Source organism: Pongo abelii, chromosome 1, assembly GCF_028885655.2.
Source record: "Pongo abelii isolate AG06213 chromosome 1, NHGRI_mPonAbe1-v2.0_pri, whole genome shotgun sequence".
NCBI lineage: Eukaryota > Metazoa > Chordata > Mammalia > Primates > Hominidae > Pongo > Pongo abelii.
The window spans coordinates 11,519,428-11,535,171 of record NC_071985.2 but is presented as its reverse complement, the minus strand read 5'-3'; the positions used below and the strand labels follow the sequence as shown (position 1 = coordinate 11,535,171).

Here is a 15,744-nt window from a genome sequence, read left to right as displayed (position 1 = left end):
AAATTTTGTTTTAAGAAAGCATGCTTAGTCCGGGCACAGTGGCTCATTCCTGTAATCCCAGCACTTTGGGAGGCTGAGGTGGGTGGATCACCTGAGGTCAGGAGTTCGAGACCAGCCTGGCCAGTATGGTGAAACCCCGTCTCTACTAAAAATACAAAAATTAGCTGGGCATGATGGTGCACACCTGGAATCCCAGCTACTTGGGAGGCTGAGACAAGATAATCACTTGAACCTAGATGGTGGAGGTTGCAGTGAGCCAATATTGCCACTGCACTCCAGCCTGGGTGACAGAGCAAGACTCTATCTCAAAAAAAAAGCAGATGTGCCTTTTGTTTAGTTATTTTTATTTGTATAAATTTATGGGTTACAAGTACAGTTGTCTGGGCTTTTAGGGCATCTATCACCCAAATAATGAATGTTGTACCCATTAAGTAATTTCTCATCATCCACCCCCTCCTGTCCCCTCCTGCCCCCTCCTGCCCCCCTCACCCTTCTGAGTCTTGTCTATTATTTTCCTCTCTATGTCCACGTGTACACATGGTTTAGTACTCATTTATAAGTGAAGACATGTGATATTTGACTTTATGTGCCTGGCTTGTTTCACTGAAGATAACAACCCCCAGTTCCACCCATGTTGCTGCAAAAGACATGATTTCATTCTCTTTATGGATGAACAGTATATAGCCTAAACTGAATAGTATATAGCTTAAGCTTTCTCAGGACAATGTATAAATACGTGGGTTTTTCTTTCAAGTGAGATTCTCTTTTTCCTTAGTGGAAGATGTCCAGGTGTCTTGTTATAGAATTCTGACTAGCTTATATGCTTTGGGAACCAGCAAGAGTATTTACGTGGAGAGGTAAGAATGTTTAAAGTTTAACTTTGTATTAATTGCTGCTTCAAGTTTTATAACTATTTATTTCAAGAATCTTCATTTCGTAACCTGTTTCCTAGTTATAAACTAAACCGGATTGACCTTTGAAATTCCTTGGAAGTAATTAGACAATCTTTAAACAAAATAAGAATTGATATAATAAAGGACAATGGAGTTATGCAAAGAAAGTAAAGCACTAATGGTAAAGACTATACTTAATATGAAGTTTCAACTTAGAGTGTTTGAGTCTTATGAAAGCACCTGCTAGTATCGTTTCTCATTATATATCAGAAATTCAAAGTAAACATGAATATGAGCAGTTATTAAACCTAGTTTTATTTTCTCATGTTCTCAAGTTTCAGGATGGAGTGGTTTGCAGTGTTAAATGATGTGAATAGGTAACATAAGAAAAGGTATCCCCAGTAAATTTAAGATAAAGAGATCACTGGCAACTTTAGTAAGAAATTTCTGTGAACCAGAGAAGAAAAACGGGGAAGTTTTTTTAAAAGGCCAGAATAAATAAAAACATATTCTGATAGAAGATTCAATTATGAATAGATATAAGTTCTCCCAAAATTAATCTGTAATTACAGTACAATTTCAAACAGAAATTTGCTTTTTCCAACTTCACAAAATCATTCAAAAGTTTATTTCAAAGAATAAACCCATGAGACTAGCCAATAGAATTTTGCAGGGGAATAAAAGAGTAATGAACAGGTACTCATTTGGCCTACCAAATATTAAAACCTATAAAGCTACAATAATTAAAATAGAATGACAGTTGTACATAAAAATAGCAGATTAGATCAATGGAAAAACATAATTGGGTTTACTCTGAACATTTTACATTTTTTACCTTCATTTTAAGTAAACTCAATTTTCATATTATTTTTATGGTTATGACCTATATTAAGGAACTATAATAATTTATTGAAATGTGACTTTATTTTTGACATGTTGGCTGTTTTCTGTTTTTCACTAATATATATAATGCCAGATCTATGTTCATAGATTCCATTGTATTTTTATGCTTATTTCCCTTAGCTGTATTCTCGGAATTTGGAATTATAGGTTAAAGGGTATGCCTGTATTACAGGATTATGGTACTCATTTCACTATGTTTTCAGAAAATTGATTCCATTTACATTCTCAAGTTTTAGAAGTGAATGCTAATTTCCTCATTTGTTCCTTGCTCAGATTATCATTTTTTTCTTTTTAGTGCTTGTGTATGTGATAGTTAAAATATAGGATCCCTATTTATATTTTCAAATGCACTTTCCTGATTACCATCTACTTGCTATTTTTTTCATGTTTACCTTGCCATTTGTGTTTCTTTACTTTATGAATTACCTTTTCTCATCTTGCATCTATTTTTCTATTAATGTATTGTCATGCTGATTTGTAATAATGCTTTTGTTTATTAAAATGATTAACCTCTTGCCTATTATTTCTCCTGTTTTTGTGATTTTTAGCATTTTTTTACCTTTATATTTATATATATAGTGCTCATATATAAAATATATATAAATATATAAAAAATATATAAAAATTGTATACAGGTAGCATTTTATGACATAGTAATGTTGAATTTTTGTATAATCAAATTTTATATAATTTTGACATAATCTGTCAATTATTTCATGTGTGTTTCTTCCCCTTAGTTTTATGATTCTGATAAGTTTAGACTACACATTTAGCAGTTAGCATTTCAAACATTTATTCTCCTAGACTTTTCATGCTTCCAGCCCTTTATATTTAACTTTATAATCCTATTGTTTATGTCCTAAATATTTATTAAATGCCAGATGCTAGGATACAGAAATAAGGTACTTCTCTACTCTCATAGGTTTTATATCTGGTGGAGGAATCCAAACCAAAACAAACATGCAAACTGATAAATATTATAGTGGCAAGGTATAGTTTGTCCTGTGAATAATCACACAATTTAGGGAACAAGGTAGTCGAGAATGTATCTTTTAGAAGGCGACTTTTGAAGTCTATAACTTTTCTCTGTGCAACAGAAAACAGGTAGAAGCTGTAGCAGATAAGTCTGTGTCTAGTAGCTTCTGTTTTCTCAATGAAGAATGCCTTGAGTCCTAAGCCAGATGATGGCTGAGAAAAGACGTGTGGAAAGCTCGAGGAAAGCAGAGAATGTCTGGAATGATCATCTCTGAGATAAGAAGGGAATAACTAGAGCTATATCTGAATTTTATTTCTCTTGGGTATTATGTAGGATTCAAATTAAATTTTTTAAATCATCAACCGTTTGTAAAGTAATCGTTTATTAACTATTTATTTTATTCCCTGATTTAAATATATTTACTAGATTACATTTAGAATTTCTATTCTGTTCTATTATTTGATTTTTTATGAATAAATCAATATCATATAGCCTGAACTGTAAGTATTTTTAAAAATATTTTAATATCTGGTTTTTCAAACCCTCTAATTCCTTCTTATTGCTGTTGCTTTCGTTTTTGTCATTGTTGTTTTTGCCTATGTATTTATCTGGACAAAATTCGAGGTCATTTTTTTAGGTTCTAAATAATGTTTTGGTTTTTGGTGCCTTGTTTTTTAAGTCTTTTTTGTGCAATTAATTTTGCAATTATAAAGTGGGGAAAACAGAAAAACAATTTCAAAGGTAAGGAAAAGACATTTTGAAAAAAATAGATATTTAGAAAAAGTTACAGTTGAACTTTTTCTAAAATATCTACAAATACAGATATTTTAACATAAGTCATCCAAAAGAAAAATTGATATTTCCAGAATGCCAACACAAATTATCAGAATCAGTCTGAGAATCACTAATTGAAACAGAATTTTAAAGTGAATTAATGAAATAAAAGGACTAGTCCAATCAGATATGAGGAAATAAGTTGACAGATAATTTTTTGCTAACAGATAATTTAGCTTTTTTTCAAATGGCGAGGATATTGCTATTGAAAGCATATGATGTTTAGCAATACAGAAATTGGATTTGGGAGTTAATTTTATTAGTACCAATATTATCATTCCTTTTAGGTTAAACTTGCTAATTGTAATATGACTTTTTTAGTTACTCACTTGGAAGACGTTAAAACATAAGCAATTTCCACTTATAGGCAACGTTCTGCATTAGGAGAATGTCTAGCTGCCTTTGCGGGTGCCTTTCCTGTAGCATTTTTGGAAACTCATCTGGACAAACATAATATTTACTCCATCTACAATACCAAGTCTTCACGAGAAAGAGCAGGTAACACAGAAACATGTGCAGTGCTTTGAGATATGAAGCTAAAACTTGATATTTATCATATTGTCCAATACTGATTTTTAATGAGCTGTTTCAGTTTACTATCTTCAGTCTTGCTTGTTCTTAAATACTATTGTTTGGTATTCTATGTGATGTACCCTGTGATAGATGAGGAAGATATGATACATATAGGGCAGCAATCAGAATATGTGGTAATTCAAGAGCAAGATGACTGAGCAGGCCCCTTGGACAGCGTGTATGTGTGTTGATTGTGAGAGCTCCTAGAGGTAGAGTCATCTTGTGTGGCAGATGAGGGAGTATCGCAGCCTAGATGTAATCCCAGGTTTCTCTTCTGGGTGGCTGACTGGATAATGTCCCCACCAAGTTAGGGCATGCTCAAGATAGGCTGGAGAGAAAAGGAGAAGTTTAAATTTAGATCCACTGTGTTTTAGTTGTGCTTGAGACATCCAGGATGAGTCAGAACAGTTTTTAAGAAACATGGCTTTACAGATATTAGCTTATAGCAGAAAGAATGGCCAAAATTGTCTAGATGAACATGCAAACCAAAAAAGAGAAGAGAATCAAAGATAAATTCCTAAAGATAATCAGCATTTGAAAGTTCAGCAAGGGCTGGGCGCAGTGGCTCACGCCTGTAATCCCAGCACTTAGGGAGGCCGAGGCGGGTAGATCATGAGGTCAGGAGTTCAAGACCAGCCTGACCAACATGGTGAAACCCCGTCTCTACTAAAAATACAAAAATTAGCCGGGCATGGTGGTGCGTGCCTGTAGTCCCGGCTACTCAGGAGGCTGAGGCAGGAGAATTGCTTGAACCGGGGAGGCAGAGTTTGCAGTGAGCCAAGATCGTGCCACTGCACTCCAGCCTAGTGACAGAGTGAGACTCCGTCTCAACAACAACAACAAAAAATTTCAGCAAGGAGAAGAGAGTCAGTGAGGACACTGACAACATTCAGAGGGAGCCAAAAAGGCTGGGCACATGAATGTTAAGAAAGAAGGGAGTTTTAGGAAAAGGGAATTTGGTTAGGGATATGAAATGCCACTGAATGGTTGGAAAGATGAGTTGTAAAAGTGCAATTTTGCTGCACGGTGAAAAGCAGCTTTGTTCCTGCGGACGGAGAGTGCCTGGAAAGCTAAGTAATCCAGGAAAGATTTGAGTATCTGCTGGGTAGGAGGTATTACAGGGCTGAAAATACAGGTCTGAGCAAGGCATCAGGTATTCGGTGGAGCCGTGAGTGGGGGACTTCAAAACTTCCTCAAAAATGGGGAATGGAGACCACGGTGGAGCCAGTCATAAATGGTCATGACAGCAGCAAAGTTAGAGGAGGAAATATTTGATGCTCTTGTTGCTGTGAAGTAGGAGGAATGGCTGTTTTCTGGGAGTGATGGTACAGCAGGAACTTAGGGGAAAGAGAGAAGCTCTGAAATAGCTACCTTGAAAAACAGGAGAAGGAGCCAGCTGAAGGCATGCCATGTCTTGCTAAGTTTTGAAGTCCAAAATGAAATAGTTGCCTGTGGAAATCTGCCATATCATCTCAGTACTTTCTTTGAATATAATCCATGTTTGCATGTACTTCTCCAGCTCTCAGTTTGCCAACTAATGTGGAAGATGTTTGTCCAAACATACCATCTTTGGAGAAACTCATGGAAGAAATCGTGGAATTAGCTGAGTCCGGCATTCGCTACACTCAAATGCCACATGTCATGGAAGTCATACTGCCCATGCTTTGCAGCTACATGTCTCGTTGGTGGGAGCATGGACCTGAGAACAATCCAGAACGGGCCGAGATGTGCTGCACAGCCCTGAACTCAGAGCACATGAACACACTTCTAGGGAACATATTGAAAATCATATATAATAACTTGGGGATTGATGAGGGAGCCTGGATGAAGAGGCTAGCAGGTAAGAATTGGAAGAAGACATTGTACCCCTGAAATTTGTTTTATTTCCAAAAGAATTTTAAATACATAAACTAGAATTTTCCCATCACAATTTTATTAATATTTTCTCTACTCAAAAATATTATTATTTGTCATGCTATTTTTTAATGCAGATAAAAACAGGCGTTGGGTATATGTTAAATAGTTACTACTTTTAAGTAAACATTTTTCTGACTTGTCAATCTCTGTAAGATTAATCAATAAACACAGCAGTAAAAACTAATGATTCTATAGCCAGAGACAAAAATAAAACATTCAACTTTTAGCAATCCACTTTTAGCCATCTGTTATATAGAGAATGTGAAGAGAAGGGAGGGTAAACCAGAAAAATGTAGTCTAATGTCTACAATTATTGCATTATTTGTATTGAAAAGTTAGAAGCAATCTAAGTACCCAATAACCAGAATATGGCTAAATAAGTTGTATACATCTACATGCCAGAATATTATGTCATATTTTGTTTTTCGTTTGTTTGTTTATGAGATGGAGTTTCACTCCTGTTGCCCAGGCCAGAGTGCAATGGTGAGATCTTGGCTCACTGCAACCTCCGCCTCCTGGGTTCAAGTGATTCTCCTGCCTCAGCCTCCTGGGTAGCTAGGATTACAGGCGTCTGCCACCATGCCTAGCTAATTTTTTTTTTATTTTTTAGTAGAGACGGGGTTTTACCATGTTCGCCAGGCTGGTCTCGAACTCCTGACCTCAGGTGATCCACCCACCTCGGCCTCCCAAAGTGCTGGGATTACAGGTGTGAGTCACCACGTCTATGTCATCTTTAAATGTTAAAGTTTCATCAATGTTTTATGCCCTGGAAATACTCACATTATGAAGGGCAAAATGGAGAGTTTTTAAAAGAATGAATTCAGAATGTTATATGTATAATATATATGTATATCAATTTATCTACTGATGAAAACTCCAAAGAAATGCAGCAATGACTTATTAATTTGGGTAGATGATTACGGTTGACTTTAACTTTTCTCTTGTATACTTTTCCCCAATGCATATATGTTACTTTCAGAGGAAAAAAAATCATTTTAAAAATGGCCCAATCAAGTTTAAACTATTATTAACAACTATGGTTATTATTAAATAAGAGAGCAGTGTTCCATGTAATCTAACTCTTCCATTGGGCCAAGGATGGGGATAGTTAAAATGAGATAACTGTATATAGTCTCATATAGTAATTATGTAGTAGAGCTTGTTCCTATTCTAAGGGTTAGGGGAACCTTTTCCATTTGGGAATTTTATTTCTTGTGTGAAAATGATTTCCAAAATGAGTGAAAGTCTTTTTTTCCATTCTAAATTAGCTATCTATTCTAAAAACAAGGAAGATCATTGAATTCAACTCAGTAAACATTTTTTTTAATAGCAGCTATGCAATTAGAACTTGGACTAGAAAAATGGCTGAGGCATGAGCTGTACCCTTAAGGAAGTCGTGTGCTGGAGAAGGAGGCTTTGATTATGTTACAATTATAATTACAATCTATCATCATTTTAATGAATGGTTTTACAGAGCAGAATACTAATGTCTGTCTTTAAACAGTGTTTTCCCAGCCTATAATAAATAAAGTGAAACCTCAGCTCTTGAAAACTCATTTCTTGCCATTAATGGAGAAACTCAAGAAAAAGGCAGCTATGGTGGTGTCTGAGGAAGACCACCTGAAAGCTGAGGCCAGGGGGGACATGTCAGAGGCGGAACTCCTCATCCTAGATGAGTTCACCACGCTGGCCAGAGATCTCTATGCCTTCTACCCCCTCTTGATTAGATTTGTGGACTATAACAGGTACGATCAAAAGTAATTTAGTAATTTCCCCAATTCAGTCATAACCTTTCTTGGCTCACATGTCCTTGTTGAATCGCTTCATTCACTATTTGGCCATGAGCTTGTTGGTAATTATAATTAACTGTTTATAGGTACGTTAATTTTTGGCTTAAAATTAAAACACCTTAAAATCAAAGTTGGCCATTTCATTCTGATTTTGCATGTAAAAGTTAACAGTTTGACAGTTATGGTGTTTAAAATTTTTTTTAAATGTTACGACTCTTTGCTGAAACCATCACGAACTCTGTGGTCAGTACCTTTAACTTTGGGAGGGTGATTTTTTTTTTTTTAAGTAACTTTAAGGAGTAGCTGAGAAACCACTTTATTTATTATGCGATCCAGGGCAAAGTGGCTAAAGGAGCCTAACCCAGAAGCAGAGGAGCTCTTCCGCATGGTGGCCGAAGTGTTTATCTACTGGTCGAAGTCCCATGTGAGTGTGAAAATATTGACAGAATGCACCTACTGTTTGTAGGCCCCTGCCTACTTGCCTCCTAGGTTTCATGTCACAGTTGAGGAGAGAGAATAGGTTACCCTGAGGAGTTTGAGGGAATATAAACCGTCTTTTGAGTTTTGCAATTTATCCTTTAAAAAAATCGCAGGGATTTTTAATTGCACTCCATAAACGTATTTTAAATTTGCCCCTAAATTTTAGTCTAATATTGACATTACATAAAGATGTACTATGTTTACTATCTAGCTTTCCCTATCTCTTGGCGTTTTGTTCTCTTAATTTGCAGTTCTCCGTTTGAGACGTGCTTAAATAGACTAGCGATTTCCAACAATAACACACACTCATTGTACTTGTAAAGGTACTGCTTCCATAAATTTGTTTTATCTTCACACACTTTACACCTATAGGAATTTAGTTTGGCTCACATTTTAGAATCTGTTGGGATTTAAAATAAAGCTGCTTTCTACTGACAATCCTGTTGATAGAATTTTTAAAGTACGTATTTGGTGAATTTTCACTATTTTGTATATTGCAAGTGGAACTATGTACTTTTAAATCTGGAAAAGATTTTAATCATAATAATCGTATAGTATTCTATCATTTATTTTCAGTAACTAGCAGAATATAGGTAAATGAGCATTGATGATTATCCTGAACTATTTTAAAAGTTCAGAATTTTTATATCAATTATAATTCTATGCCACTCTGTAAATGAGAGACAAAGAAAATAAAAATTTCAACCTCAGTTTTATCATCTGAGATATCTTACCAGTTTAATCAGACTGTTGTGCAAATCAAATTATTTTGAACACATAATATTTTTTAAATAAAGTATTCATATTTAATATTTGGGATAACAAATATTATTTATTGCCTACATCTGAGGAGTCTGTCAAACTTAATAGCAAACTTTATATAAAAACATATATTAAAAACATAATCACTCAGAAAGGATATATGAAATAATGGCTGCTTAACATGCAAATTTGTATCTTCACAAAGATACAAATTTATTTATCCTGTGTAACTCATGTTTGGGGGATGCAATAGATGATCCACGGTATTCTCAAGGAAAATTCAAACTCCACTCTAGAAAGATAAATAGATTACGTAGGTAGATAGATAGATAGATAGATAGATAGATAGATAGACAGACAGACATGCCCGGTGACAGGTGGGAGCATTGCTTGAGCTCAGGAGTTTGAGGCTGCAGTGCCCTATCATTGCACAGTTGCATCCCATCCTGGGTGACAGAGCCAGACCCTGTCCCTAAATACATACACGAATGAATGAATAAATAAATAAATTCCAGAAGAAATCAGTCCATTTTGAGCTGCCAAAGAACATAGATGAATTTTTGCTTTTTGCCTCTTGTTTTCCCTGTTGGGTTATTTTACTTAGAATGCCTAATGGGAAAATAGGGGGACCCCAGGAAAAAAATTACTAAAAACTGCATATTTTTGTTTGAAGAACTGAAAATCTTCAGTTTCCTCAATCATTAAAATGCCGAAGAAGTGTCTTTAGATTTAGGTACAAGATTAAAGTTTGGAACAAGAGTATTTATCATAATCAGTAGCTTTTCAGATGAATGTCTAATCATACTTTCAAGAATAAGCAAAAATATCTGAATATGTACTTTTGAGTCTCATGGGCATATATTAATATAAACATAAATTGGCTAATGTGTTATGTTTTCCCCCAAATATTTAAAGATAAATTGATTTTGCCAGTCTTTTTATGTTCCCAAATTAAAAGGGAATAAATAATGATATGGTATTTTAAAAATAGGTAAAAAATCTGACAGAATAGAAAGTGACATCATAGTTCTATGTGTCCTTGGAAAGTCTATGTTAATCTCAGGAATCAGTATGTGCCTTTCACCAGCTAACCAGGCGTTTGAATATTCATTCTACTCCTTGGTAAACGTGTGATCTCGCAATTAAGTTTTCTGAATCTTAGTTTTCCCATCTTTGCAATGTGCATATTCATATCTAGTTCCCAGAATTGTTGCTCCTAGCCAAGTACCCTCATTAGATACTCAAGAAATACTTGTATCCTTTTTTGATAATTCTTATATATCAACTTAATACTTATCTCTGTAAAAACTTGTAGGTTCTGTGTAACCTCTAATTACAAAGACTTCTTTAAGTGGTTTTAACTGAAATTTCCTTTGCAACTTCTCAGAATTTCAAAAGAGAAGAGCAGAACTTCGTTGTACAGAATGAAATCAACAATATGTCTTTCCTTATTACTGATACCAAGTCAAAGATGTCAAAGGTATTACTATAAACGGTTTCACTATTCTAGAAAATATCTGAATGTGACTTTCATGAATTGACTTTTTTTTTTTAGATTTTCAAAGATTTGTAACTGGAATCTGATAGATTTGGTAATGTTATAAATTGGTTCAAACACGCAAGCTGTTTTAAGGTTACCGGAATTTGTTTGAATCAGGCATGGTAAGACATGCAGACAGGAAATGACTGTCATAAAGGAAGACATTTCTACTGACAGATCCCTGGAAACAGGAGGCATGCCATGCCAGGCAGGCCCCCCCGGGGAGAGGTCAGGGTCGGTCAGGAGTCAGAGAGAGCAAGGAGAAGACATGGGCGAGAGCTTGCCTCGTGGTCTCCACTGGAAGGAATGGACAAGGCAGGGCAAACAGGTTTCGGATTGGCTAATTTGAATAATTTTCAGGGGCTCCACATCATAGGACCTGTCCTTGGTTGCCTGGTACCTAGTCCCAGAGTGATTAGGGCAGGTGGTTAGTAGCCCAGAGTATAAGAGCCTGATAGGGGAGGTGGGGGTCAGTGTGGGCTCTGGATTGGTTGGTTTGTATATGAAAAGCAAGCTCCCCAGACCAAGGAAGCCATTTCCTTCTCTAGGACTTGCCTAACCATGGGAGGGACTGCTGTCTCCCCAGGATCAGCAAATCTCCAAGATGTCAGAGCAACAGAATAAAGACATGCTTCACACACACACACACACACACACACACACACACACACACACCCCACTCACAAAATTATCAGTCAGTATAATGTATGTTTAACATGTCAACACTGTGCATCCATCAAGTGTGAATATTTGTGTGCTTATGTGTACCAAATAAACAGACCTCAAAATAAATTCGCTGCATTATTTAAAAGCCACATGGATGAATTCCAGGTTCTCACACATGAAGTGGGAAGTATCTTTCCAGATTTTTTGTTTTCTCTATCACTTGTATTGGGGAGGGGAGGAGCTTCCATTTAAAGCATTTTAAAGGGGCTTTATATATTTAATTCCTGCTAAATGAGAAATAAATATATTACATGCGGTAACATTTGGCTGCCAAATGGCCAAAGATCCAAAAATGAGTGCTACTCAGGCAGAGGAAATTAGCCTCTACTGACTCAATAAATTCTGGCAACAGAGTAGCTTGGGTATACCCACTCCACTGACCTCCAAAAGTCACTAGATCCTCAGGCCTGCTCTGTGATCTGTAGAGGGAAGTAGAATGGTATTGCTTGGTAGGCCTAGTCTTGTTTAAGAGTTTTGAATGCCATGTGTTTGACCCGACAGCACATGAACTAGAAGCTAGTGCCAGAAGTCTGTGTATTCCTATACAGATACCCTTTTCCCTCTTTTCCATCAGTCGAGTCCAGTGATTCTCAAAGATACTCTCAAAGCACTACAAATCATAGAACCTAGAGTGAGACATGCATAAACACGACTGATTGTAACACAGTTTACTCTTATTTGCAAGAAGAAAAAAGGGAAGTAATAGATAAGAACCTCTCAATTTTAACATTTCTGGCCCACAAATTTTCTCAAACTAAAAAATTATTTTTTTGTTTTTGTTTTTGTTTGTTTTGTTTTTTTGAAATGGAGCCTTGCTTTGTTGCCCAGGCTGGAGTGCAGTGCTGCAATCTCGGCTCATTGCAACCTCTGCCTCCTGGGTTCAAGCGATTCTCCTGCCTCAGCCTCCCAAGTAGCTGGGACTACAGGCGCACGCCACCATGCCCAGTTAATTTTTGTATTTTTAGTAGAGAGAGGGTTTCACCATATTGGCCAGGCTGGTCTCGAACTCCTGACCTCGTGATCTGCCGGCCTCGGCCTCCCAAAGTACTTGGATTGCACTCCAGCCTAGGCAACAAGAATGAAAATCCATCTCAAAAAAATATATAGATAGATAGATAGATAGATAGGTAGATAGCATTTATTACAAGTTCTCTATGTTTATTTGTGGGTGTGAAAAACGTGGGTTTTGCCTGTTGCATTATACAATTCTACTCTATTTTTTTCTTAAGATTTCATTTCCTGTTGAAATGTAATCACAGTCCTTGGACATTTAAAGCTAGGCTAATTTTTATAATTACTATATCTGAAATACAAAAAAAGTATCTTTTTATGGGTTTTTTTTTTTGGTAGGCTATTTCATTGTAGGAATATTAGAAAATTTTTTGTAAGTTCCCACAGAAAGGTCATGTGATAAATACAACCAATTAAAACTGTGCTTTCTGTTCATAATGTGGTAAAGAAAAGAGCTTGGCTTTCAGAGGCGGATCAGCCTGGAGTGCTGACTCTGCCACTTCATAATCCCTTCGCTCATCTTAAACCTCACCGTTCGTAGCAGCAAAATGTTTGTCATGCTGCTTACCTTGATGAAGGCTTGTAAAATCAGAATAATGTGTGTATTGTGCCTCACGGATTACAGGCATGCAACAAATTTTAACAGATAGGAATTGTAGTAACAAAATGATAAAGTTAAAATACAGCTGAATATCTAACAATCATATAGTTAATAAGTACTTAGAAAACGTATGAGAGAAAGAAACTGATAGGATAGTCAAAGATGTCAGAGGTAAGTGAGGACTTGAATGGGTATTGAAAAATGAGTCTTTTCTAGATAAGTCATAAGGAGAGAGGGTGGAGGAGCCTGCTGATATCCCATTTTATGCAGCCATAGCACTGTTTTTGCTCAAGTCTAACAGTATCTTTGAAGAAGAGTCTGTTTGATGTCTTTCTTGCCATTTTCCTGGTCCACTATTCAATTTAAGGCTATTTTCTGTGAAATTGTTACAATCATGTTTGTATGTTTGTGGGTGTGAGACAGAGAGGAGGCAGAAGCAGAGGTTGATTGATTGATTGATTAATTGATTTAAGAAAGGGCTCAGGTGGCCGTGTGCGGTGGCTCACGCCTGTAATCCCAGCACTTTGGGAGGCCGAGGCATGTGGATCATGAGGTCAGGAGTTCAAGACCAGCCTGGCCAAGATGGTGAAACCCCATCTCTACTAAAAATACAAAAAAAAAATTAGCCAGGCGTGGTGGTGGGCGCCTGTAATCCCAGCTACTTGGGAGGCTGAGGCAAAGAATTGCTTGAACCCAGGAGATAGAGACTGCAGTGAGCCAAGATCGCACCACTGCACTCCAGCCTGGTGTCAGAGCGAGACTCCATCTCAAAAAAAAAAAAAAAAAAAAAAGGCTCAGGTGATTGATTTAAGAAAGGGCTCAGGTTAGTCCACTTCCCTTCTTAAATATGCCCACATATGGGCCATGTTATTACATCTTCATATCTGATCCAAATGCACAGATTGAAAATGAAAAAGTGTGCAAATTCATTAGCTTTAGCGGCTCTGTTTAAATTATTGAGCTGCTCCTATGAGCAAGGCACAGTGCGTGGCTTTGAATACAGAGAAAGGACAAAACAGGTTTGGCAGCTGCCCCAAAGGAGCTGCATAGTTTGGGGAGGAAGTAGGCACTAAACAAATGAACAAAAAATACCCAATATATGTGTACAGGAGGATATTTTATTGCTTATAGATTTAATTTCCTCATATGAACAGTGATATCACCCATAAATGTTCAAATATTTACTACTCTTTCCAGTTATAGATTTCTTCTGGGGTGGAAAGCAAAATTATTGTTTGTGTATAAGTAGGAATTCATTTGCCTAGTGTTACTCAAAACTGAGCAATTTGTAGATGCATTTAGTGTTGATTATTTTTATTATAAGCTCACAAATATTTATAAATATTAAACCAGATATAAGCTCTTTCTGCCTATACAACCATAAAACCAAAAGAACTTTACAGGTTAAAATCAATGAAAACACCAATAAATTTAGACTAAGAAAACTCCAAACCAATACAATTTAGACTATATTGGGGATGTTGCTTTGCTGAAACTAAATTAGTGGTATTGGATAGAAGTATGTTTGTATAATTTATATCAATTTGCTTAATTTTTAGGATAGTGGTTCTTCATTTGGGTAATTATTTTTATCATTTTAGTTATGTTGTCCTTTGAACAAAGAGCCCATTTTAAGTGATCCATTTTTTAATGAATGAGTCAATTTAACAGTACAAATTATTCATCGTGTTTTTTCTAATAAACTTACTGAGAATAATCTCTTACAAGTTGGTACATATAAAAATGGGATTCATGCAATAAGCACATCTTTTTGGAACAGAAGTATGATTCTTACTGCTATGGTTCAGAAGATTATAGGTTTAATATAACACTTCAATATGTAGTTTAATTATTACATAATTTTATATTTTATAAAGTAATATATAAGCTACGATTGCTATATGTTGACTCACTTGTTTCACTACTTTTACTGTCGTAAAAATGTCTTTCAACCTCATGCTATGATATAGTTTACCTTCTGTTAAGTAAGACAGATCATTTGTATATTAAATTCTATTATGTTTTTTCTCAATAGCCCAAGACTATTACAATGTATTTATATTTATGAATATTAAAATATTTTTCATTATCATTTCATTATCATGAAACTATGTTGTAAGTTTGAATTACTGCTACAAAATATTCAACATGCACAAATAAGTGGATGTGGGACAATTATTTTAATTTTGACATTAGAACATGCCCTCTTGATAGAATACTCATTACACAGTGAAAATTAGACTCTGTCGTTTAAGGTGACCCTGTGTTACTAGCATAAGCCTCAAAAACATCACAAGAGAGCCCTTGAGTAACATGGCAGTATTCAATTGTAAACTGGTTATCCAGATAGTCCGGAATATTTATAAAACTCCAATGAGTATATTACTTCTATTTCTACTAGACAGGGACTGAGGCTCTAGGAAAACAAGTTTGCAGACTGTATTAAAGGAAAATGCATTTTATAATTGTTCTGATATATTAGACCACACACACACACACACACACACACACACCCCCCCATATACATGTATATATATTTCAAAGCAAGCATTTGTCAAAACAAAAATAAGCCCTTTATTCTTATATTTCTTAAGCATTGAAAATTAGAAAGCACACAATATCTGAAATTACTATAGAATTTTTTATATATTTATCTGCTTCCCTAAAATTACAATTTTCATTTTTCTTCTAAAAATTACATGGGAATTATAATTACAGTGAATTATAATGACCTAGGA

General features: G+C 35.7%; 1 protein-coding gene across 1 annotated transcript in view; it reads left to right on the top strand.

Annotated features, from left to right (window-relative positions):
• RYR2 (ryanodine receptor 2) overlaps positions 1–15,744 on the top strand; it is a 786,704-nt gene that overhangs the window by 655,800 nt on the left and 115,160 nt on the right. Inside the window, exons 64-69 of the mRNA XM_054561059.1 lie at positions 776–857; positions 3,974–4,104; positions 5,699–6,019; positions 7,601–7,841; positions 8,223–8,310; positions 10,516–10,608. Coding sequence (XP_054417034.1) covers positions 776–857; positions 3,974–4,104; positions 5,699–6,019; positions 7,601–7,841; positions 8,223–8,310; positions 10,516–10,608 — 956 coding nt within the window. The remainder of the gene's footprint in view (positions 1–775; positions 858–3,973; positions 4,105–5,698; positions 6,020–7,600; positions 7,842–8,222; positions 8,311–10,515; positions 10,609–15,744) is intronic.